The sequence below is a fragment of the Cyprinodon variegatus genome, unplaced genomic scaffold (assembly GCF_000732505.1).
Source record: "Cyprinodon variegatus isolate N-32 unplaced genomic scaffold, C_variegatus-1.0 Scaffold878, whole genome shotgun sequence".
NCBI lineage: Eukaryota > Metazoa > Chordata > Actinopteri > Cyprinodontiformes > Cyprinodontidae > Cyprinodon > Cyprinodon variegatus.
Genome location: NW_015151331.1, coordinates 213,589 through 238,216, shown reverse-complemented (window position 1 = coordinate 238,216; position 24,628 = coordinate 213,589). Strand labels below are relative to the sequence as shown.

General features: G+C 37.9%; 2 protein-coding genes across 4 annotated transcripts; one reads left to right on the top strand and one right to left on the bottom strand.

Annotated features, from left to right (window-relative positions):
• Positions 1 to 535: 535 nt before the first annotated feature.
• Positions 536 to 6,656, top strand: cisd2 (CDGSH iron sulfur domain 2). The gene is made up of 3 exons (XM_015397652.1): positions 536 to 710; positions 5,497 to 5,711; positions 5,870 to 6,656. Exons 1-3 carry the CDS (start codon positions 608 to 610, stop codon positions 5,957 to 5,959), a joined length of 408 nt encoding a protein of 135 aa, XP_015253138.1. The 5' UTR covers positions 536 to 607; the 3' UTR covers positions 5,960 to 6,656.
• A 2,721-nt stretch (positions 6,657 to 9,377) lies between these two features.
• On the bottom strand, positions 9,378 to 23,751 carry LOC107099503 (mitochondrial sodium/hydrogen exchanger 9B2-like). 3 transcript variants are annotated; one of them, XM_015397649.1, is made up of 13 exons: positions 23,612 to 23,751; positions 21,789 to 22,060; positions 21,339 to 21,540; positions 20,915 to 21,085; positions 17,962 to 18,104; positions 17,166 to 17,293; positions 16,296 to 16,471; positions 14,281 to 14,387; positions 12,997 to 13,146; positions 12,719 to 12,827; positions 11,411 to 11,547; positions 11,002 to 11,224; positions 9,378 to 10,705 (listed from the first exon to the last, which is right to left on the bottom strand). In XM_015397649.1, the coding sequence occupies exons 2-13, from the start codon at positions 21,945 to 21,947 to the stop codon at positions 10,644 to 10,646; spliced, it is 1,767 nt and encodes a 588-aa protein (XP_015253135.1). In that variant the 5' UTR covers positions 21,948 to 22,060; positions 23,612 to 23,751; the 3' UTR covers positions 9,378 to 10,643. The 3 variants fall into 3 exon arrangements, with proteins under 3 accessions (XP_015253135.1, XP_015253136.1, XP_015253137.1); XM_015397650.1 differs by lacking the exon at positions 23,612 to 23,751 and adding an exon at positions 23,434 to 23,526; XM_015397651.1 differs by having other exon boundaries at positions 9,379 to 10,705; positions 11,041 to 11,224.
• Positions 23,752 to 24,628: the final 877 nt, after the last annotated feature.

Below are 24,628 nucleotides of genomic sequence, written 5' to 3'. Positions count from 1 at the left end.
ATATATTAGATGTCAAGATTTGGATTTTTGGATATCTAGAATATTATATTGATTTTTGATATCTGAAATAGTATTTCTGACAAGCAGTAACTCTATTATTGAGACCTGAATTAGAGTTCATACTCCTCGGGATTCATTTTTAGGTAGGAAGAAAGTTTATTTTAGATAAGTTGAATGTTATTTTGGATATCTGGAACTAAAAGCACATGAATGGGAAACGTGACGTCATTTGTACTAGTAAGAAATACATTTCAGATAACTTAAATGTATATTTTGACAAGGTAGAAATGCATTTCAGACATGTGGAGTACATTTTCAGTCTAGCTAGTGAATGTCAAATTGGCCTCCCTCCTTTTCTTCCTCATTTTAACTTGTCCAATCAGAAGGCACCAACTCCTCTGACAGCGATTGGTCACTAAGGTCACGTGTCACTGCTACGGAAATTCCTAAAGCCTTTTTACGTTCCGGTTGATCAGTTTCGCTGCTGTGGCGACATAAGGTTACGTACTGGCGTTGAGCTGCGCTCAGTAAACAGCGCAGTGGCTCAAACCAACCCCAGGAACTACCCAAGTCAAACACATAACCTGGCCCAGCAGAGAAAGTCAAGATGGTTTTAGAAACGATTGCAAAAATAATAAAAGTGCAGCTTCCGGCCTATCTTAAGAAGTTGCCGCTGCCAGAGACAATCGGAGGATTTGCGCGATTAACAGGTAATTAACGACAGTTGGGGACAACTGATCGGGGACACTTTAATGACTTAGCATACATGTGTAGCCTGCATGAGCATCACAACTCTACCCGGTGATTTTAGAGCTTAAATAGCACATAGCGAAATACAGGAAGAGAAATACACCATGTAATAGAGCTAAGGAATTATATAGCTCTTTCTCAGGGTTCATACGAATATATGAAAAAACAACAGCAACAAATTGTATGTAATGTAGAGATTTAGCTGCATGGTGTGGGGTATTTCGGTTTAATTTTAGTTTAGGGCAGCAGTACTTTTCGGGGGGTTCGGTTGATAAGCAGGAACAACGTAGTGCAGATGAAGAAGGCTTGAAATGTGGCTGCTGTTATGAAAAAATGGAAAGAATAAGTGGAAATGTGGTTTGCAGGGGAACTGTTAATGGGAATCTGATATTTTTTTAGACTGGGTGGGGGTGTCTGGATGTTCTGCAACTCTCCAACAGATCTGCTTGTTCTTACTTTTACCAATTTATTTTACAAGATTCATTAAAGATTTTCTGAAATGAGTACCATAACAGGTGTATACGCAAAAAAAATGGAAAAAAGAAAAACAAACTGTAACAATAATTTATTCATTTTCCTGGATTCTTAGTCATGCATCTGTTTCTGCAGGCAGCAATACTTTAATAGACGACACAGGAATGTCTTGGGTAATTGAAAATTATTTAAAACCGTTTCCATTTTCAGATGATGCATTAAACTGAGCTCTGTAAGAAATGTAATGCTTTAGATTTCCTTTTCCAATCAAACTCTGTGTGGAACTTCCCAAAAGCTTCATACAGGCAGGAGCCACTTGGTGATTTACCCAATCAGCTCCAGGGATTGCACTGAATGTCCCTCCCATTTGTGAACAATTTCTACAGCAGGTTTGCCAGGTTGATACTGTGCAGAATTCAAATTGAACTACACAGATCAGTCTGGCTTATGACAGGTTAAGTAGTATTATGATAAAATGTAAACAAGTTTTATTGGAAGAAATGCTTTCTTTAAACTTATTTTTTTTTTTACTTATTCACATAGTGCCTGGCTAAGTTAAATAGACGTTATGTATGTTTTTCTGAAAATATCTTTAAAATATTCTTTTTATTTGACCCTTTACGACTAAAACATGGTTTAATGAGCCGTCTGAAACCTCAGGATTTAAGCGCCGATGCATCTATAAAGCCGCTTTCCCAATGAAAACCCAGGTTTTTCATAACCCGGTTAATCCGCTAACAATCAGCTTTTCGCTCTTTTCCCCATTTGACCGAAAAGCAGAGTCTGACCCCCTGCTGTCAAGCTGTGTGGCCGCTGTCCTCCAGCACTGCCTGTCTGATGACGGCATCAGGCTGGATGAATGTTGATATCAGTGTTGATGATTATAACAGTGCGACGGAAATCAAGGAAGTAAATAATGGAGATGAACATGGACAGGAGCCAGAGCATAGTCGGTGTTCTTTATTATTTAGCTCTTTTGTCTGGTCATCCAATTTTGGCTTTTTAGATCAAATGCGGCTGGCGCAGTGCGTTGACTTCTGTATGTTGCGTTCAATGGTGTCATGTAATTTATTGGGTCAACCTGGGTCTGGGGTTCCCACAGCATGCTGATCAGAGCGAGGCCACTTTAATGCGGGTCGCTTGCTGAGTCATTTGTCCCGGGTAGACACGCATCAGTGATCTGTTCCCACTGCCAGTAAAAGCTGATTAGTCCCGAGTTTAAAAAAAAAATTCCGCCAGTGTGAAAGGGGTGTAAGCCTGTAGCCTATTTTCCAGAATTTACTTTAGGTCGGAAGTTCCTGCACTTCTTGGCAGATGTGACGTCAAGCGCATCCGTGTTAAAGGCTTCGTTCACACTGCAGCCTTAAGTGACCCAAATCCGATTTTTTTTTTCCACTTTGCTATGTGGTCATTAATCTGATACAAATCTGATCTTTTCAAAAGCGACCTGTGTCTGAACGGCCAGGTCGCATTCATCCGACCTGAACGCCATTAAGGTCACTCATTCAGGGTCTTGCTATGAAGAAGCGGAAAGAAAAACAACTACCATTGCAGATGACAATGCGGAGAGCAGTATTTATGTTTAACCATCCTGAAAAGATTGAGTTTTTATGGTTGGGAAAAATCGCTAGATGCGCTCCAGCACTACCATACATGTTTACTGCCGTAAACATGAAGCACGCTGGCCTGTGATGTAATTGCGTCCTCTACTGCGCATGTGGGACAGTTGCATTGTATGACTGCAGTTCACACAGGAGATTACATACAAAATATTTGGAAATTTGAACGTCAACGCGAAACAATCGTATTTTACAAAAAAATCGGAATTGAGCATCAAGGCCTGCAGTGTGAACGAAGCCAAATTGGTCGGACCTGGCAAATAATCAAAGCGTTATATGCAAGATGGATTTTATGGGTGCTTAGCAGCAACAAGCATCCAGCTAAACCCGGACACGAATGGCAACTACCGGTAATGTGAGCAAAGTAAAAAAACAAACAAAAAAAAAACAAAAAAAAACGTCAAGTTCGAGGGGAAGCTATGAGAACAAGAAGAAGAGAGCTGCAGTTCTGTGTTTTTCCCACAGGTGGCCGTCATTAGAAAACACAATAACGCCTCTTTAAGGTCATGTACATGTATTCAGTGTCATATTAAAGGTTGCACACAAATACTGCTTTATAAAAATATTCTCTACAATTCAACAGCACAGTAGGTCTAAAGTAACCAGAACATTTGGTCACCTAATTCACCAGTTTGAAAAGGGGGAAAGATTTAATTTCCAAAGATTATTGCTTTGATTTTATTTTATGATAAACTTAAAAGTGCTGATTAAATCATCCTGCTTGCTAATGCTTTTTTTTTTGACAAATTTCAAGTTTTAATTTTCTATTTCAATAAAAATGGAAAAAGAAAACCTTTTTATTTCAAGGCTTGACCTTTATGTCATGTTTTAGAGATGATTCACACTAAATTGTCCAGCTTCAATGACTAAATGTCTGATTAGTGCATGACTCATTTTTAACTTAACATTATGAGATTAAAGGTTAACAAGCTATTATGGGTTTAAATACATTTGTTCATGTATTTCATAGTAGGTTGAAGTATTTTATTTTGTTACCAATTAAGAAAATTAAGCTTTAAATCATCAAAGGATTTTTTAATATTGGTCAAAGATGAGCTGAGCATTTAGAAAAGGCAAATGTCAAATTATTATTTTAACACTAAGGGAAAACATTTGATTAACTGGGCATTACAGTGTTTTCTAATGATACTGCCACCTGTGGCCAAAACACAGAACTGCAGTAATTGATAAGTTTGTTTTTTTTTTCCACTTTACACGGAGTTGCCATTGGTGTCTGAGTTGAGCTGGATGCTGGTCGCTGCTGAGTATCCACAAAATCTATCTTGAATAAGTTAAGGTCTCTCATTTTACGGATCTTAATCAATTTCAGACTAGATCAGAACAACAAATTACTTTAACAAATATTACTCTTGAAACAGGTACCACTTGGCAATACTTGAATCTAAATACTTGTGATAAACAATACTTGATTCTAAAAAAAAAAAAAAGGATTATTCAATTTAATTCAGTTTCAATTCAGTTTATTTATATAGTGATATATAAATATATAGTGATATAGTGATAGTGATATTATATAGTTATAGTCACTTTACAGAGACAGTTCAACCAGATCATAGAGTCAAATTGAATTGAAGTTTTCTGTCTAAGGAAAACCAGCTGATTGCATCGAATCATTGACTCAAAGGTAATCCCTCACACTAAGCACGCTTCTAGCGACAGTGGTTTCTTCCTTTTAACAGGAAGAAACCCCCAGCAGAACCAGGCTCAGTGTGAGCGGCCATCTGCCAACGCCGACTGGGGTTCAAGGAGACAGAAGCAGACATAGAAATAGAAGAACAGATCCAAAAAGCAACTTCCATCCAGCTCCACAGGCGGCCCCGTCCAGGAAACACAGCCAGACAGACAAGCTCTGAGTGAGCTCCCATGTCAGAGGATGAAAGAGAGCACATCCAGTTAGTCACAGTCAGAGAAACAGGACTACACAAAAAACAGGCCAAGCTCCAACATCTAAAAAAAGGTGTTGATGGAAGCAGCACAGCTGATATTTCTCTCCATGATGGTGTCACAGTGAAAAAGGAACAGACCAGATGAAGCTATGAGAAAAACCAGAGCACATAATATGAGAGATGGAACTAAAAAATACTGCAGAATGACAAAATTAGATAGAATGAAACAGAATGATGGAAACAAGTGGTTGCAATGTCCTCCAGCAGTCTAAGCCTATAGCAGCATAACTATAGAGATAACTCAGGATAACCTGAGCCTCTCTAACTATCAAAAAGGAAAGTTTTAAGCCTACCCTTAAAAGTAGACAGGGTGTCTGCCTTACGGACTAAAACTGGTAGTTGGTTCCACAGGAGAGGAGCCTGGTGACTAAAAGATCTGCCTCCCATTCTACTTTTAGAAATTCTAGGAACCACTAGTAAACCTGCAGATTGAAGTGCTCCGTTAGGAACATAAGGAACAATCAGACCTCTGATGTAAGATGGAGCTTGGCCATTTAAGTCTTTATATGTGAGAAGGAGGATTTTAAATTCCGATCTGGATTTAACATGAAGCCAATGAAGAGAAGCTAGGATAGGAGAGATATGATCTCTCTCTTTTTATTTTTATTAGAACTCTGGCCGTTTAGGACCTTGTATTGCAGCTGTGCTCCAGCCTTGACCGAAGTCTGCTTTCTGTGTGCCCACAGTGTCTGAGTGGCTCCGGTTGCTTCCTCTCCTTGGCATTCTGGCTCTGCTGGGCTACCTGACCATCCGTCCATTCCTGCCTAAGAAAAAGAAGCAGAGAGACAGCCTGATCAACTTGAAGATCCAGAAAGAGAACCCTAAAGTGGTCAACGAGATAGACATCGAGGACCTGAACAGTGCAAATGTGTGTTACTGTCGATGCTGGCGCTCCAAAACTGTAAGTGGACTTCTTATCTTTGAGCTTAAAATGGCAGTACAGCTGAGCCGTGATGACAAGTTAGTCAGTTATTATATTGCCATCTTCTCAGATAAGTTAGGGTTAGAGGGTTATGCAACTTGTTAATCTGCTAACATAAAGTTATTTCCTGCTTTTAGTTTCCTGTTTGTGACAAGTCACACTTAAAGCACAATGAACTAACCGGGGACAACGTGGGACCTCTCATCCTTAAAAAGAAGATACTATAATTTACATCTGACTAGCCTGTACTGTTTTTTTTTTTCTTATAGTTGTGTTTTTCTTGAATAAAGCAGTCCATTGTTTAAGTGTGAATTGGAAACTTGTAGTTTGGGTAGTTCTCTTTTTTTTCTTCTCTCTTTTTGTGTGTTTTTTTTTTTTTGTTAAAGGCTCAGTTCTTCATGTTAAATAATTGTTTCCATATTATTTTCTAAGTGTTTTGTCTGTACGTTGGGTTTATATTTCATTTCACTGGGACCACTGTGAAGCGAAGCACCTGAGAGGTTATTGCAATGACTTTATGATAACTTTGAATGAGAATAGCTGGAGTTCGAGGGCTGGAGTTTCTTCTTTCCAGTTAAATAGTTATTTCGATGAAATACCCAGTTTCCTTGTCCAACCAGTTTGAACCATTTTGTCATGAATGCCTTATTTTATTGTCTCTAGAACATTTGCCAATCTGAGTGTCAAATATTTTCAACCGCATCACTTTCGAGATGCGAGATATTTTCAGATAGATAAAGATGTATGTAATGAATGTATAAGTATGTGTGGGATGCTTGGTAATCTGTTCTTCTCATGGACATGATTTATTTTTTTTTAGTTCTGTTGTGTTGAAACATTTCAAACCACTGCAACCTTATCTTTTAAAGGGGTCATAGAATGATTCTATAGGGTATTTGGTGCTGGTCCTTAATGTCTCTGAATAGGGTGTGTAACATTGGTTGGGCTGAAAATGGCACATTTGCTTTTCTATGAGCCCTAATGCAAGCCTGGTTTAAAGGCCAAGAATGAAACAACAGCTTTTCTTCCTTTTATGGTATGCTCATGAATATTTAGATGAGCTGTGCGCTGATTGGTTGGTTTACAACGAGCCAAGCTGCTGAGCAAAGACGGATCATAGCAACAAGCACTCACTAACTGAAACATCAACAGTGTTGATATGATAGGGTGACCAGACATCCTCTTTTTCCCGGACATGTCCTACTTTTCATACTTAAAAAAATGTCAGAGTGAAATTCAAAATCGTCTGGGATTTCGGTCGACTACAGTGCAGCAGAACCGAGCCATGAGCGACGGAGAGACCGAACCGACCCAGTGACGGTAGCCTGGACAACACAGGCAAGGCAGTCAGCCAAACGTTCCCAGGTTGTGGTGTCCTTACAGCTGGAACAGCCCCTCGTTTCAGTAAAAGAAGTTTAGCAAATCCTGCTTTGAACTGTCTAAGATTTTTAAAGCTGTCTTCTGTGAAATGCTTAAAGCAAATGAACAACTGAGCATCAAACTTCTTTTGATAGAAAAACATAATCCATGCATGTCAAGTCTTCGGATCCTTGGGAAGATTGTGAAAATGTTCCCCTTTCTCCGTGCATCCTGGAACTCTGCATTTCCGCCCGTGGTTCTGGCTCATTTTCAATAGAGAAAATGCCTGCTTTGTAATTCTTGTAGTAAACCCAACTGTAGGCTAAAAAGCTAAACTGGTGTCTTACATATACCTCTATTCATGTTCTTGGGCCAGTGAACCAGTGGATTGGTCTGTATGTCGATTTGGGGTGTGAGGAAAGTACAGGCCAGAACCAAATAAGGCAACATCCCCCAAATTGATGTCAATTCGGTGCTTCGTTTGGATTTGCCTGTTTTATGGTGGAAGTTTGGAATTGTGAGATTTGCAGAGAAAGGAGGTTTCGATGAGGTTTGAACTTTCCTGTACGTCCATTTCACCCACTAAACTATCGTTATTCATCTATGAAAATGTAAACTCAGTTTTGCATTCTATGACCCCTTTAAAGAAAAGAACTGCTACATAGAGACTTTTCTTTTACTTACTTTTTTCTGCTTTTTGATTTGCTATATTTTCTGCATGCTGACATTTTGGCAGAATAACTTCTATATTTTTGAGCAAAATATTTTCCGCACGTAGGTTTTTACGGAAGTCCTTTCATATATATATATATTTATATATAATATCACTTGTGATGTGTTATTCTCCAGAATTGTTCATAATGAATGATAAAAGTAAGGGCCCATGCATTATTTAACAGCTTATTTGCCATCATGTTTTAATAGTCTTCATGAAGCTTTCAGCTGAAAGTTTTAAAAGGATGCTCCTTTAACTCTGTCATGTCCTAGTCCGCTGCTTTGTTTCTGTATAAAAGGTCTCTGCTATAAAAATAAAAACAAGAATTTGTATGCTGCTGTGGGAGTGTAATAAAATGCAAATATGTGTTTTATAAGTTTGATGTTCCTCAGCTGCTCTCAAAGGATTTGTGCTCAATTTCAGTGACTATAGACGACCTGAAGGGATCAGCTTCTCGGTTTATGTGATTCTCGCTATTTTAATTGAAAATTTGAGCATGGAATATAATAATGAAAGCAAACATCATCAGGGTTACCATGTTAAAGACCTGTGTATAACTGAGAATTTGGCCTTGATCTATTGCTAGTTTGTATCAATATTCTGGATTTTTATTCGGTGCATAGAAGAATAATATATGAGTTCACAACAATAGCTAACCAGACCAATAACTGTATTTTAATCAGGTGAAGAAATGGTGAATTTATTAATTACCGTAGGTGAAGAAATGTCAGTCAGGTGGTATTAAGGTAAGTATAAAGATTGCATCTCTGACAAAAATTGGATTTCCTGAATTGCTCTGAAAAACATGTATTTTAAAGCAAGAATTAAAATGGAAGGCTTAAAAAGAGGTGCAGAAAATGATATGTTGCTGGGATAAAATGATCTGTACTGGTTTAAAATAGAAGCGCCTAACCAGAGAAATAAAGACATTACCATCCCAATGGAATAAAAGCCAAAACAGTAAAGACCCAGTCAATGATCAGCCTAAGGGGATGAAAGAATCCCTTTAACATTGAGTACCGTGACAATTAGAAAAAATTGGTGTGAAATCAGTCTATTGGTAGTAGGCCCTAAAAAGGTCCACCTTTAAAAAAGAGATGAAGAGAATGCATTTTGCCAAAAAGCATGAGCTGGCATACAGAGAAATGGTGAAATATTTTGTGTACTGGCTAAACTTAGCTGCTCGTTTTGTGTCCAAGAGCTGCAGTTTAACAGAAAAGCTCCAAATACTGGAATGAGGCCAGTAGAACAGTGAAGCACAGCAGTTAACCCATCATGATATGGGAATATTTCTCATCTGATGGTATCTGGTCGATTTTTCACATGTAAAGGATTTAGGATCAGTATTAATCTGAAGAGATCTGCTTCCCTGACATGAAAGAGCACAATTCCTTGAAATGGAAGCGAAATTGGTCAGATTTTACTCATGAATAGTTTATCCGTTTTCAGAGCTTTTTTGGTTCATGATAAAAAGTACAAAAACAAAACGGTACCGAAGGAATCGATGTGAGTGGAATTCACAATACAGAGGTAAAATAAAAGATATGGTTTTATGAATGCATTTAATGCATTATTGGGGTTTAATTTAATAAGTAGCTGTTTATGTTACATATTTGTGTGAGGGGTATTTAATTTGTTTCCAAATGGTAATCTCTGAAGACATCTGAAGGTACTGGTGTAAAATCCCACAGAAAACTCCTGATAAGAGCTCACTGTCTTGCAGATGCAAAATAAAAAATAACAGAGGGTCGATTAACAGTACATCTAAAATTGTTAGAGCTGATGCTGAGGCCAGAAAATCACCTGTTCATGTCACATGTTAAGATAAGAAAGTGAAGCAATGACAGAAACTCAGCTGCCGTGATTTAATAGTTAAGTCATATATCTGATTGGTTTTTATATATTTCTGGTTATTGCCTCAAGTTCAATCTTTTTGCAAGTTGGTAAAATATAGATTTAACTGAATTGATGTTTTCTACAGGGCAGTAGAAAACCAAAAGCCATCCCTTCCCAAAAATGATTAAAACAAAGATAAAGGTTTCTTTTTGCAAATGTGATTGTTTATTTTTTCGGTAAAAATCTTATGTGATATAAATCATAAATAGTCTCTTAATTTATAACATTTAGGATTATGACATAAAAGGGTAAACAAAAACAGTGCACTGAATATATATGTAGTAGAAAAAAAAATCTAACATTCAATATTAATGTAAGATTTGCTCAAAACTTTGGTTGTAAAAATACACACACATACGAAACAGGCTTCAAACATACAGAGCACATGATCTTTGATACTGTAGGATTTTAAGCAGCATTCTGTATGAATCTAAAGTGAATATCAAGGTCCTGAGTCCTTAGTATTTGTAAACTAAATAATAAAAAAAAACAGCTATTAACAATCATACGAAAACATCAAAAATCATCAAAATTAATGCGATATAACTAAAAACATTGATTCTGGACTGCTAATCCAAACATTATTTCTATAACGATATATTTAATCCCATGTAGCTCCTAAAAGAACATAATACCAAACGCAAACTGAATTTGCAAAAAAAAAAAAAGTATCACTGAATATTTCAAATGTCATGAAAAAAAAAAGTTCTTTACAAAAATGTCCTTATGTTAAAAAAGTCGACCAAAAAAAATGTTCATTGTAAGCTAGACACAGTAGTAGCTGTAGTGTAAAGTTCATACAGCATGACAGCGCACACACAGCTGGAGGCCTGGAAACCACCTGCTGCTATAAATACAGACTGGTCAGCAGCTGAGCCACTCAGTGGCTAAAGAACAGCTGAGACAACTGAGGTTTGAGTCTTGTTTATTAGATCAGGATGTCAGAGTGTACTCTCAAAGGTGACAGGAGTTTCAGTGTTCTCTTCAGCTCCTGCTGCAGTACCTGAGAGATGGAAAAAAAGGAGAAAAGATGGCTTAGGCCACTTTTTTTTTATCATAAAGTAAATAAAATCAACAACAAAGATATAACTCAGCTTACATTTACAATGTGTTGATGCAACGAGGAGCGATACAGGGATCTAAGGCTATGCAAATTCTGCATGCGCAAACACAGCTTTTTCAAAGGTGAAATATGAAAAGTAGGAGGCTACTATTTACCACTGGAAGGTCGCTATGCAAAACAGGGTTACACAGGGTCGCCGAGCCGAGTTGAGTTTTTCAATATCAGGGTATACCCACCTAAGAAAAATGTCGATAAATTGGGTTTGACTCGCTCACCACAGGCCGAGGTTTTTGGTTTCTGCAGGAGGCGAGGCCCACAGAGTCCGATAATCAGAGCACCTACAGGAGCTGTGAGGAGGATGGATAGCACGGCAACAGTTAGCACATCCATGCCGTACTTCTGCAGCTCCTTGTCATTCCCATTCCTGGCAATGTCTAAAGCCTTGGAGCCTATTGCTGCCTGAGGAAGACACAAAGAAATGCTGTGATTCATGGCTGACAGCTCAAAATGTCACCAGGTCATAAATAAAATGGAACCATGTCAGTGCTTGTATTTTTAATGCGTTTCTGCCATGAAGTCTGCAGAAGCACACAACAAGGAAGGCTTCCAATGAGAACCTACTGACATATTCCAGCACTGACTCACCTGAACTGTTGCTTTGGGCATCCATGCAAGAGCTATGAAGATTTTTTCCTTGACGTTGAAACCCGCACCTAACACACACACATAGGTGAAGAGCACTCTAACCAGGAGAGCGATGAGCAGGGAGGCTATACCCAGACCTGTAAGGACATAAACAGATGAGTTATACAGGGACACCTCCTCTGCATAGCTTTCATTTTTTATATTTTTATATTTATATTGCCACCACTAACTTCACTGGATTTCTTTGGGGTTTAAAACGTTAGATCAACATATAGTAGTGTATACTTGTGAAAGAAATTCTATATGGTTTTCCTTTTTTTTTTTTTTTTAATAAATAAAAAAAAGTGTGTTAACTTTTATTCAGCCACCTAAGTCAATACTTAGACCTGGCTTAAAAATCTAATTTTCCATTTTTCCCTACCCAATCTATTTATTTATCCACCACACCCCAATTTAAGCTTCATAATAAAATCACAAATTACATATTTCCTTCAAAAAATTGTTTTGGTTTCAATCAGTCATCTGGGAGGCGACCAGATAATATGAAGGGCAACAAACTTCAAGCTGTGAAATAATCATTTTCCACAACAAACAAAATATAACACGCTCAATGTCTATCAGTTATAAGAACACATCTAAATACAAAAACTCTGGGCTCTGGAAGCCCAATAAGTGGAATACTGAAAAAAAAGAAAAAAGAATTATAGATTTTCCAAAGATGTAATCATAAACATCATCAGTGATCCCTCACACCCCCACCATGGGGTGTTCTCCCTGCTGCCCTCTGGAAAGACACTTTGCAGCATTCGCTGCAGGTCCTGCAGGTTCTGCTACAGCTGTATTTAGGCCTCCAACTCAACACGCTTTGAGGTGAGCTGTTCCATCATAGCTCTAGTTGTATTTTGATGAATCTCTGCACTGATCTCAGGCTCTATGCAGCTACAGGGAAGTTTTGTTTTATGCGTCATCATATAAAAATTCCAACAAAACACATTGAGGTTTATAGTTTCAATTAGAAATAAATTACAAATAATGGGAGTATGATTAATTCATGCTTACATAACATATTTTACATTTATTTCTAAAAAAAACAACAAAACAGGAGATCTAAAAAAAAGATACGGGGTGTGAGGGACGGCAGTGTCGACTGCACATCGGTATTAATATTTTTCAGGACTTGAGAGAGTGCTGGCATCTCTCCTGGCTTGTTTGGTTAAGCAAATATATTTACATACATTCATACAGTCACATTTGAATTTTTCACTATGATGACACTGTTACTATGAAGGCTTTGTGTATCCGTCTCACCAACTGCATGCCCCTCCAGCTCAGAGACTCGAATCTCGGCTCCTATCAGTCCGAACAGCAGAGGCTGAAACACGTCCCACGCCCACCCAACCACTTCCTCCACACGGGCCTTTACGGTATAAAGAAGGAATAAAACAATTAAGTTTAGGATACAGCAAAAACAATCATTATTAAATAACTAGTAAAGAGCATGTTTGTTACACTATGGCTGTGTGTCCTTGCAAACTAAGAGTGGTAAATTGACTTTGCAAATGACTATGGCGTGCTCATTCTATTACCTTCTCTGCTCCCCAGCCAAGGCCAGCCAGGAATGCTAACACTAGGGTACAGAGACCCCCCGAGCCTGGAAAGCCCACCACTCCACTGCCAAACACAGCAAAGACGGACAAACCCAGAACCAGGAAGGAACGCTTCATCACTAGGTGCTTCTACAACAGAGAAAGTTAGAAATAAAAATAAATAAAGAGCAGTAGACTGAATTCTAGCAGCATTTATAGAGATCAAATGTACTTTCTCCAAGATTAAATATTTACATGAAGCAGTTTATTATAAACTCTGAAGCATCATGAAACGTGAACATTAGTGCTTCACTACTGTTAGATGTTACTACTATATATTTGTTTATGTATGTTAAATGCTCTTGTCAAAAACAGTTTACTGAGCTGTTATTGGCTCTTCACATGATGTCTTACAAACTGCTCTGCTAAGTGATGAGAGGATAATCAGAAAAAACTAAGGCATAGATTTTTAGGTAAGGTGCTACCATAGTTATAAACAATTGACATTTTACCAAATTCAGATAAATCTTATGGAGTCTCAGTTTGGTATAGTACTGATCAGATGGAGCCCCATAATGCCAGGTACCTGCATAGCTAATAAGTTGGTAAAACTGTTAGGATACATTTCAAAATTTGCAACCTTTCATGTTTCCAATTGTCTTTTAATAAACTGATGAAGATTCTCAGTCATCCAAGTCATAGTCATTCCGTAAAAGTAAAAAAAAATCCACTGGACTTGGTTTCCAAGATTTGAAGAGGTTTGCCCACCTCTCCAGGAAGCTTTCTCAATTCAAATGTCTGGATCTGCAGTGAGTTTGAGTCTTATATAGACAAAGCCTTGTATTGCTTGGAAACATGCAAATGGTAACCGACGAGTGGGTCGTTTGGTTCCTTCGTTAGCCTGTAATACCTGAAACCTGTCTATGATTGTTAAGGGTCGGTCGATAAGGAGGTATTGTTCACCAGGTGGGTGCCGGTCAAGGCAAGTCAGGCAAAATGAATGAATTATACTTAAACAATGCATTTTATTTGACTCAAAGCCTGGATTTGCCTTAGTCCTACACAGTGTGTGGCTAGCACGGCTTACCATAAACCAAACATAATATTCTAAAAGCAGCCTTTATGTAACATCTTTTTAAGAATTTGATGTTGCTGTATTTTTAATCAAAAGTAGTTGGTATTTTAACTATACTTAAGGTGTTAAATTCAACCTTTTAAGTGAGGCTCTTTAATAAATCCTGATGTATCGCTTTAAAAAAGGCAACTCAACATCAGATTACGTACCTGGTCAACACTTGGAAAGTACTGAATAAGGAAGCCAAGGAGGATCCCAGCAACCATCCCTCCTACAACCTCTAGGACACCTCGCAGCAGGTTATACCAAGTGGAATCTGGAAGGAAAAAGATGCTTATAAATTTTATATATATATAATATAATGAATTGCTTAAAAAAAAAAGTTAACTCTTAAATTATGTTGGGAAAAAAATTATATTGATTATGTTGTGGGACATTTTGTCCAGTAACGTATAACTGTATGACTGTATCAGGACAGTCAGAAATCTTTTATTTTTGATTGGGTAAATATTTTGATAAGTGACACCCAATTTAATTTTGTATTCAAGCACTATTTTACAGATCAGCTTGGTTAAAGTTTTTTATGTAATGTTATACATGTTCAGTGTCCTCCACATTATAGGCAGAATATAACTGCTTCTTGCATTTCACACATGAGGTGCTTGTTTTGCTACACTCTTGAGGAGGACATACCTGGCATCTTTTTAGTTTTTTTTTGCACCTGCATTCACAGGATACGCTGCAGATAAGTTGGATAGCACAAACTAGACTCTTTCAGCTGCAGCTGTACGGGATCTACTGGCCTAGTTCGGCTCTGCTTTTCCCAGTTCATCCAGGAATATCCGGCATTGATACAATATGCCAGTATTACTTTACTGATTAATTTCAGTCCATAGGATGTAAGTGTTGCAAGCAGACACATAAACAATGTTTTAAAAAAAATTACCAAAAGCCAACGGGCTGTCTTGCACTGGCAGCTTTATGTTGCTGTGACTTTGTCCAGGTTGTCAACCCCCCGTTTGGTGGAGTTGCAGTCCATAATCTTCTAGCTTCTTGTCTTTTCTTGTGCTCAGATATGCATCTGTTTTCACTGTGCTCCTTACAAGATCTTTGTTGTTTCTCTTTGAGCAGTAAGAAACAACTGTTGCTTTCTCAGTAAAAACAAATATTGAGGAAAGCAAAGGTCTTTTCTTCAGAATTTCACAGGGAATTTCTGGCTTATTTCTTCTGACTGTTCCCAACATGGTCAGCTTTCTCTTCTGACGTTAATCCCCAAGGCAATAGCACGTAAAGAAGTTGTTGCATGTGATGTTATGACCTTGCAGCCCTTCACTCATCTCCAGCACCACACACCTCCCCTGATTCTCATCAGATGAGGTAGCTTTCCAGTGTCAACCTTTATGTTCCAAGCATAGCTAGATTTTGTATCACAGGCTGCCCTATTTAGATGCCATACAGGGATGGGTCAAATGCAGTGAGTGACTATCCCCATTGTGGGAATAAAGGGATTTGCATTTACTTGGCTGGCTTGTTGGGCATATATTTCCAGAATGCACAGTGGCCCTTGAATGGACACTTATCTACAGTGACATGGGGACCAGGGTTGTACAACAAAGATAGTATTTCAACCCATTTATGCCATACATCTCTGAATGCTGCTTGTTAGTCTCTTTCACTTCGACCATCTGTGGTATCACGGTTGTCAATTCGGATCACACAAAATATCATGTGAAATGCCTCTGGAGACATTGCTGCCCAAATGATGGGCCTTAAATTCTCTTCATCCCATAGACTAGCAGTCGGTTCGTCTTCAGATCTGTAAACTCAGCTAATACCAGAATTTCAACGTAAACATGCAAGTTGGTCTTATTCAGTGGCTTCCATTTCTCTTGAAATATACTTCTTCCTTCCAAGCAGGATTGATACCCTAATCGGAGAAAATAATAGTTCATTTAAGGTATTTTTTTTTTTATTTTAAATATGCAGTTAACTCTGGGATGTATGAATTCGGTTTTAAAAACATACACTGAAAAGGTTCTAGTAAGAATAATTTGCACACTTACACCTCCTACTGTGCAGCCGATAAACTGCAAGCCAGCATTAATGTTTTTTAGTGTAATTCTAATTGTTGACCAACCTGCTGCTTCTTCCCTGGAGAACAGGCAAGTTTTTAGTCACAAAAGTACAAGACCGAATTATATTACTGTGGAAACACAGGGAGTACCTGTGGCGAAGGCCATGCCCAGGCATGTTGTAAAGCCTGTAATGGCGAGAATGTCGTCAAAGCTTCCAGCAGCCATCAGCAGGGTGGGGATGCCCTGTTCCACGCCGTATCCTTCCTTCTGCAGCAGGAGCATGGAGGGCACCACCACAGCAGGAGACACTGCACCCAGAACAAAGCTGCAAAACAACATTGATTTACTTTACTGTTGCAAACATGTAACAAATAAAAAGTTTTCACTATTCTAATCTGGACTGTCAGAATGCAAAGAAAAGATGCTAGCAGTGAATGAAGGCGACAGACCACCAAAATTGTTCTTTGACATTTTTCAGACATCAGATTTAAGGAAAAAGTCTGAAATCTACAGTAGGAGGAACCTTCACAGTCTTTGAGAATAACCAGAGTTGCAACATCAGAAAAGAGTATTGAAGTTAGTCTTAAGCAGGAGACTAGTTGGTGATTCTAAAGAATAGCACCTTGGAAAAATACTAATACTTTTAAAGTCTTAAACCCCAGAAGTCATTGTACTTCACTGGAATTTTCTTTCAGAAAAAAGGCGACTAGTGTAAAAGTAACCAGGAGTTCAGGTAACTTGATCTACTTGGCTTCATGCAAAAACACAGTATGTGGCAGAAAGCTGACACTGCAAATCACTTGGAACTCATCATGAACACTGAAACATGGTTGGTGCACAATGATGCTGTGTGAAAGGTGTTCTGCAAAGGCATAGTTGATAGAAAGATGGCTGCAGCTACAGTATTTACATGGCAGGGGCTACTTTTGAGAGGCACTGTACTCCAGTTTTACAAGCAACATTTAGATGTAGATGTGAGATCATAAATGCACATGACGAGTGTGAAGTGTTGCATTCACCCAAGAATGAAGCCCCACGCCCAAGGCAAGTGCATGAGGAAGTGAGAAATGAGAGCTGTAGTTGTGGCCTCGATCAAGCAGGGTCCAGCTGCTACCCGAACACAAACGGATTTGAGTTTCCTCAGAGCCTGGCAGTAGAAACATACATGTTTAGATGTGTGGATATTACAGTAGCAGCCATTCAAAATGGCCCTTCCTCAGAATGGCCATTGGCCAATGGCCAGCCACTGGCGTGACCCCCTCCTTCTCCTGGGCACATATATTTTTTTAATCTGACCACCATTTCACTGAATTACAGGGTCTGACCAGGAGAAGGCACTTCTCTTTAGATGATAATGTCCACAAATCATGACAGAAAGAATATTTCTGTAAAAAGACTGGTGTTTAAATAAGGAATCTTAAGGGACCAGCCAAGGGCCCATCAAGGAAAATGAGGAAATTTTGAATAGCTACTAGTGTATAAGCCGTCATTCAGCTTTTCTACAGAAAGCATTAATAGGCTAATATGGCGAGAACAACATTGTTTAAGAAGATTCGACATTACTTGACAAAATATTAAGGATTTTCTAAAGTAAATTACAAACCAGACCAAAAACTGCACATTGTTATTTAAGAGAAAATTAAAAAAACAACTAAATAACCTATTTAATCTGAGGAAATAACTTCTATTCAGCAGTTGTTGAAGGAACCATTGTTTCTGAGAGTTTGTGGGTGTAAGAAAACCAAGTTTTAGAATTATAGTGTTAAACCAATCCGAGTTCTTCTAACTAACTTCCCTGTGAACATAAAGTCATACCTTGGGATCCAACCCCAGGCCGGCTCTGGCCAGGATGACAGCCAGAGCAATGTTTCTCAGGGAAGATGACCACCTGACGTTTATGTAAACCCCATCTGTTACAACTGGGATGTTCCTCAGCAGGAAGCCCATCAGCAGCATACCTGCAGCCAAGAGACAGCGAGAATAAGGAAAAAAGATACGTTTCAACAACAAAAACAGTTTTTCTTTTCTTTTTTTTTTGCGGATTGTATTTCACACGGATCATGTGAAATGACTCAATGTTTATGTAGCTAGATGGAAAAAGTTAGATAAAAAGATTCAGATATTTATAAAGTACAATCTATATCAATGTATCTGGTTTAATGTAGGGTTACTGTCAGATAAAAACAATATGAATGCAATGATTTAATCTAAGCTAAATATATTGAATCTTCGGCAGGTTCCAGGTTCTAAGTTTAACAAATAAAGTGTCAGAAGTGATCTAGAATGGTGTTGATAGCAAAATTGGGAATTGGCATCCACTGAGCAGACAATTTATTCATTGTACACTGACTATAGCACATCCACTGAAACATGTCTCCATAAAATCCTATTAAAATCCTATTAATTCAAATTTATCTGAACACCAAAACTATCAATTTTAAGGCATCCATGTATAAGAAAAATGAAAACAATAACAATATGTTTGAAATGTCCCTTTTCATTCATATTTCCATCCGTTTTCTCATCAATGGGCGTGAGTTTAGGGCGATGCGCGTTCCCGTGACAGGGGAGGTAATTCTCTGCTCAACAGAGGAAACCCGGAGGAGAAAAATCAAAGAAAAATGAATTTTATTTAAGCAATTTAAGAGATAAAATATTTCATTATTATCTTGAAAGAACTGCCAAATGTGACGTAAATGTCTGGCCAATGGTCATAAATGAATTGTCCGATCGATGGTAAATAGCTTAGCTCCACGGACCTGTTAAATAGTTTGAACTCATTCATTGCCAGCATGTAGCCTAGCTTACTTCAAATTAGCTAATAGAAGCAATACTGAGTTTCTGATAAACAGGCTATTTATAAAATAAATACTCTATATGAATATTTGAAAGGTGAATGAAATTATTAGATTTTATAAAGGCTTATTTCATTTTTAGGCTAATTTGAATGTATTTGAATTTGTAAGCAGTTTTTTTTCAGATTTTGAAAAGTACTTCAGCTGTTTCAATTTAATTGATTGAATTTGAATAAAAAAAAATACTTGACTGAAAAGAATTCAGATATTCTTTTGTAATGTTTTGTGAGGTTTTGTTCCAAATCTTAATAGATTCATTGCCAAATGATTTTCCAAAGTAAAATCAAAGAAGTGACCTACCATGACTGAAGCTGATTACAGCGGGAAAGTAGTCCCTAACTAGGTAAGGGGCAGTGATAGCCATGCCAGTCCAGGGACTGACTGCAGTTCTACTGTTACGTGCCTTGGTCAAGGTCAATGACCGACGTACCTGACATGTAACAACCATACCATGCATATTGCTTTAGGTTAATAGACGATATTAATTAGGCTATGTATGCTTCATAGAAGAAAAAAAATTCCGCCATCCCCCTTCTATTTTATTATTTTTTTTATACAACTCGACTACCACTGCTATGTATACAGCGATGTCGATATTTCATTGAATACTAAGGAGGCTAAACGTCCCCTGTAAATTTAGTAATAATTAATGCTAAAATATGCATTGTCAAACTTCATCAATGTAGTCATTGAACTGCATTAAATATGAGCTAAAATGCGGCTGACTTTATGAGTATGCTTCTCATTAATCAGCTGTTTATTCTGCTCTTAGACACAGTCTCCCCTCCACTCTAGAGAAGCAGAACGCTGCCTGTCAGTCTCTATGAGAAATTCCTGGTCAGGTTTGAGCCTCTGTCTATTGAGGTAAGCAGTGGAAAGTAGAGTACTGATTGGATAACACGGCAAAATATGTCATTTTTAGAGAGGCTAAACCTCCTAAGGGGTCTATGGAACAGGGGCAGGTGAATGCTTGATGCTGATTGGCCAACATATTTAAGGATTTTTGACTGACAGTGTCCAAACAGCGAGGAGGTCTTCCTGATAAGTTAAGAGAGTTAAGATCATTCAGTCAGAACACTCATCTTGTGCTAAACTCTTGCTGTAGGTTCTGGAGTTTATTATTTCAGAGCATTTCACAACAGCCATTTTAAACCGTTAGAGTTATGTGTTTATGTGTTTCAACATTTCTTGATGTAATACTTACGGTCTGGATTTAATTAACACCATTGCCTCCCCTGGTTCAGAAAAGCAGCAGTCGTCAAAGATATACAGTATGCACTACTGCTGACAGTGCAAACGGCTAATGAAATAAAAAAATAACTGTCTAAATGTAGCCTGTATAATCATTTTAGCAGTTTTAGTATAAAAGAAGTATAAAAGTAAAAGAAATCCAGTATTCTTCTCTCACACACAATGTGTAACCTTTGCTCCCAACATGGACAGGAAATGTCCATGAGGCCTTGACGTCCAGCTACAATTAAGAACTCACAAATGTAAAAAAGATCATACAACTTGATCTAACAAATTAAACAAGTTTTTTTTTAACCCCATAAAAAAATTGAACATTACTATTATTCCTTTCAAAAAGGATCTCATTGGACAAAAAAAAAAATCTTATTACATGATGTACATCTAGGTGTTGCGGGGCAAATTGAATCTTATTATTTTGGGTACAACCAGCTGTTTTTGGAAAAACTTTTTTTTTTTTAAGACTGGAATTTTATAGGTGGTTGGATTTTAAATGTAATTTGGAAATTTTTTTTATGATTTTATGAACAAAAACCTCCCTATTAAAAATTGCTATTCCAGGGTTAAAGAAGAACCAATTAGCCTACTTATTTTTAGCTTTACTCTAAACAAAACTAATGTAACGTAATGAAATCAGTGCCTCAATGTAAACACGTCGGCCTTACCAAGAAGTGGTGGAAAAGGTGGAAGTTTAGGCAGACGGATGAGGGCAACTACTTTGCCACCAATAAGCGCACAGATGAAGAGTACGGTGATGCCAAACAGGTTCCCTCCTGGACGACATTCGTCCTCAGTGATGGACCAAACCACACCAAAGAACACAGCTGCCAAAAGAACTGTAGAGGGAAGACAAGACAGACATCATGTTGCAACCAGTCAGCAAGACTTACATGTTTGTTTGTTTTTTAATCAGAGGAAATAAAAAAACACTCTGATATTTTAACCCAATTGAGAGCTTTTTAAATTTAGTTTCACATCTAAATATAACTACCCTGCACTGGTAATTTCAATTACATGTTTCTAGTTATTTGCACACGTGCAAAAAATTTAAAATAAATGACAAAACACCAAAGACTACCTCTTGGTTACCTTTGGTAATAATAGAGGCGGGGACCCCTCGTGGCGGACAAGGGCAAATTCTGCGGAGCAGCGGACAACAGACCACTGGCGGGTCCGTGTTAGTGCCAGCGTCCACCACAGGGTTGCGTGGAATAAAATAGGTGGTCTCCTCTGTTAGGTTAGGAGTCGAGCAGCGCCGTACCACCACCTGGACCTGGCCTATATTTAGATGCTTTAAATGAGGAATCAAAACATAGAGAAACAATGTCAATACGATTCCAGCTAGACTCTAGACATACACTGACTTTGTCAAAATGTGGAATTTTGATGTTTAAAGAAGTCCCCATTGCATAAAAATGGTTTATGATCCAGCATTTACATCAGAATGAATGTATTAGAACATGTTAATATGTTATTAAAAATAGGAGGTTCCCTAAAGAATTCTCCCTTTGACAAAAAACATGGAGTCCAGTACTTTACCTCTACATGATTCGGGGTAGGAAGAGCGATTCGTTCCAGCAGTGGGCTGGGAACTGGACTAGGAACTGGACTGGGTGCTCTACTGGGAACTGGGCTGGGTGCTGGACTGTGTGTGGGGCTTGGTTCTGCTTTTGCAGGTTTCTGAGGTGTTTCCTCCATTCTATTGTTTTCCGATTCTGTTGCTTCTTTATTACAGCAGGTTAAACTGTCTGTAGAGCCCAGCCATTTGAGTTTCCCTCACTTCTGAGCGTCCAGCCTCTCATCTCAAGCTCCTTTAAAAACAGTTCAGGTTTTATAAGCAGAAAAAAAAATGAGAAAAGAGAAATTAGTAAAGAGGTGTAGAAAGAGACATATCAACTGTTTAGTGTTTAGCCAGGTTTTATTAAGAACATTAAAGTCATTAGAAGGCTTTCCTATGATATTCAACTTTACCTACAGTTTATTTTTTATTTTTCTTACCAAGAGAACATTTAATGTTCAGCGTTTAAGCAATTTTTGTGACAAATCATGATTTATTCAAAATAAAAAAATTATCTCTCCATCTCTGATTGAAAATTTGAATTAAAACCCAAGAAAAAGCTTCTTTTTTTAATGTGTTTTGAAAAAAAAAATATTTAGCAGATAAAAACTGGGATCCTATCTCAATACCAATGAATCTATCACTTTACTGTTTTTGAATAATTAGTAAATCAGAAAATGAAGCACATCCACAGGACCTATCAGTAACCATGTCTGTTGCAGCATATATCATCATTAGAATTTCTTTGAGTATTATGTCTTCGGTACAGGGGCCAGGATATGATCTACAGGGGCACTGGCCCCTGTTGGCCCTTGTCTAGAAGCGGCCATGGTGAGGAATGATGAGTTTCTGGAACTTGGGATGTCTGCTGTCTGCTTTGCTATTAGTGTGGTGTTTAAACGGCTCACCATCATGTAGACATCTGCCATGTGTTGGGGTATAAATACGGTTCAGTCAATCATATTATTATCAGGTGAGCATAACAGGAATTTTTCGCACCATTACGTCTGCAATGAGACCTCCTAGTCCACATTCGGGAAGTTGGTCCACCAGGTATCAGTGTTTGGGGTGTCCCTAAGAAGCAACTGCAGTCTGCGCTTACCGATATTTACCCCATTGAACCTTAATAAAAGCTGTGACTTTAACACCCGGCATAAATCAACCTTTAAGCAGCAACGGTTCTATCAGTACAAGCTGACTACTACTCTGTTTTCATAGCTGTTAAAGGCAACAGACGTTGGTTAATCCAATTGTGAATAAACCGCACTAATCAATGCTTACAGCTTGACCATATGGCACACCAAGCTAGCATTAGCAGTCAGCAGGTAAATAACAGACAGCAACCGGAAACAATATATATCATTAGCATGCTAGCCCATTAGGGACAGGTTTGGTGTGACGGTTATTAGTGCTCGTAGTGGTGTGAGAATAAAGGCTACTGTGTGGTTTTGAAGCGTTTAGATCTCGATCGGGTTGATATAAACGGCCATATATTGATCCCGTTATATCTGATGTGGTAGTTGAGTATAAAGCGGCTCACTTCATTTCCTATTTCAAGGCAACACAGCGTCACTAAAACGTCCTAAAACGTGCGTCCATGTGTAGAAAAAACAAACAAAAACTCACATTGCAAATACCGATCCCAGTCATTAGCCATAGTTTCAGAAAGTAAAGCTAATCCATTAAACTTAAAAAAGGTATCCCTCTCTCCGTTAAATGTTTTTTGAAAAGTTATGGAGATTCCCCTCCGGTGTGTCTGTCTGGACCCTGTAAATAAGCATAGTGTAGAGGAGAAACAGCTCACCTCATATTGTAAATACAGCCATGGCTCGCAGACTGACAGCGTCTGTAGTAGAACAGTGAAACAAACAGCAGCTGGGTGCTGCGAATGAGGCGGATTAGCGATAGAAAGGCAGATACTGTATATATAGTGCAAACCCAGCTTGGAGGTGAGGGAGTGGGAGGAAAAACCATTCCTTCTTCTACACTTACATTAATGTTTTATAACAAAGCAAACAGAATGGCAGATTCTTATGCTGATATTTCTATTTATATGTATTTATAACGTACTAAGAGGCTGCTTTAAGAAATCATTTTTATTCTAAGGAAAGACATTTTGTAGTTTTTTCCATTTCTCATGGACAACAAACCAATATTGTACATATTTGATGCAAAATACCATTGTGTGGATGAAAATTTACTTGAAAAAAATGAATAAAAATCCAAAATGTAGGCTGAGTGTTTGTGTTCAGCCTATTTTTACTTTGATATCCCCAAAAAAAAGTCTAAAAGGACCACTATACAGTATCTGGGTTTTATAGTCTCTCTCTACAGCATCATGAAAACCAAGGAACGCAGCAAATATGTTAGGAATCAAAGTTGAGAAGATTGTTATTTAAAATACAATATTACCTATGAAACTTTAAAATTAAATAGGATTTCAATACATCCCCCAAAGTGTGTAACAATAATAGCAGATATTACATACAGAAGCAGTTTACTTAAACTTACATTCTGTGAAAGTGCACACATTTTTAGTGTCCACAAAAGCTAATACAGACTAATCCTGAACGTCTTGCAGCAAATTATGGCTTTATGATGTATGATTAATACAAATGTACAATTTTTCAGATTTCTATTTATTTGTAAAAAAAAAAAAAAAAAAAAAAACATGAATCCCATTTCTTTCCCATGTTATGAACAACTATGTGTTAAACTACCTCATAGTTTGATTGAAATGCCGTAAAAAGTGGAACTACCTTTGGAAGGCGGGGTGAGTTTATCTTTTTAGAGGATTTTACTGTTGCCATACTGGTTTAAT

Coding starts and splice junctions, on each gene's coding strand:
- LOC107099503 (XM_015397649.1), bottom strand. CDS start 21,947: ATGGAGGAAACACCTCAGAAACCTGCAAAAGCAGAACCAAGCCCCACA. Junction 21,541..21,788: donor CTACCCCGAATCATGTAGAG/GTAAAGTACTGG, acceptor CCTCATTTAAAG/CATCTAAATATAGGCCAGGT. Junction 10,706..11,001: donor TTTATCGACATTTTTCTTAG/GTGGGTATACCC, acceptor TCCATCTCTCAG/GTACTGCAGCAGGAGCTGAA.
- cisd2 (XM_015397652.1), top strand. CDS start 608: ATGGTTTTAGAAACGATTGCAAAAATAATAAAAGTGCAGCTTCCGGCC. Junction 711..5,496: donor AGGATTTGCGCGATTAACAG/GTAATTAACGAC, acceptor GTGTGCCCACAG/TGTCTGAGTGGCTCCGGTTG. Junction 5,712..5,869: donor GATGCTGGCGCTCCAAAACT/GTAAGTGGACTT, acceptor TCCTGCTTTTAG/TTTCCTGTTTGTGACAAGTC.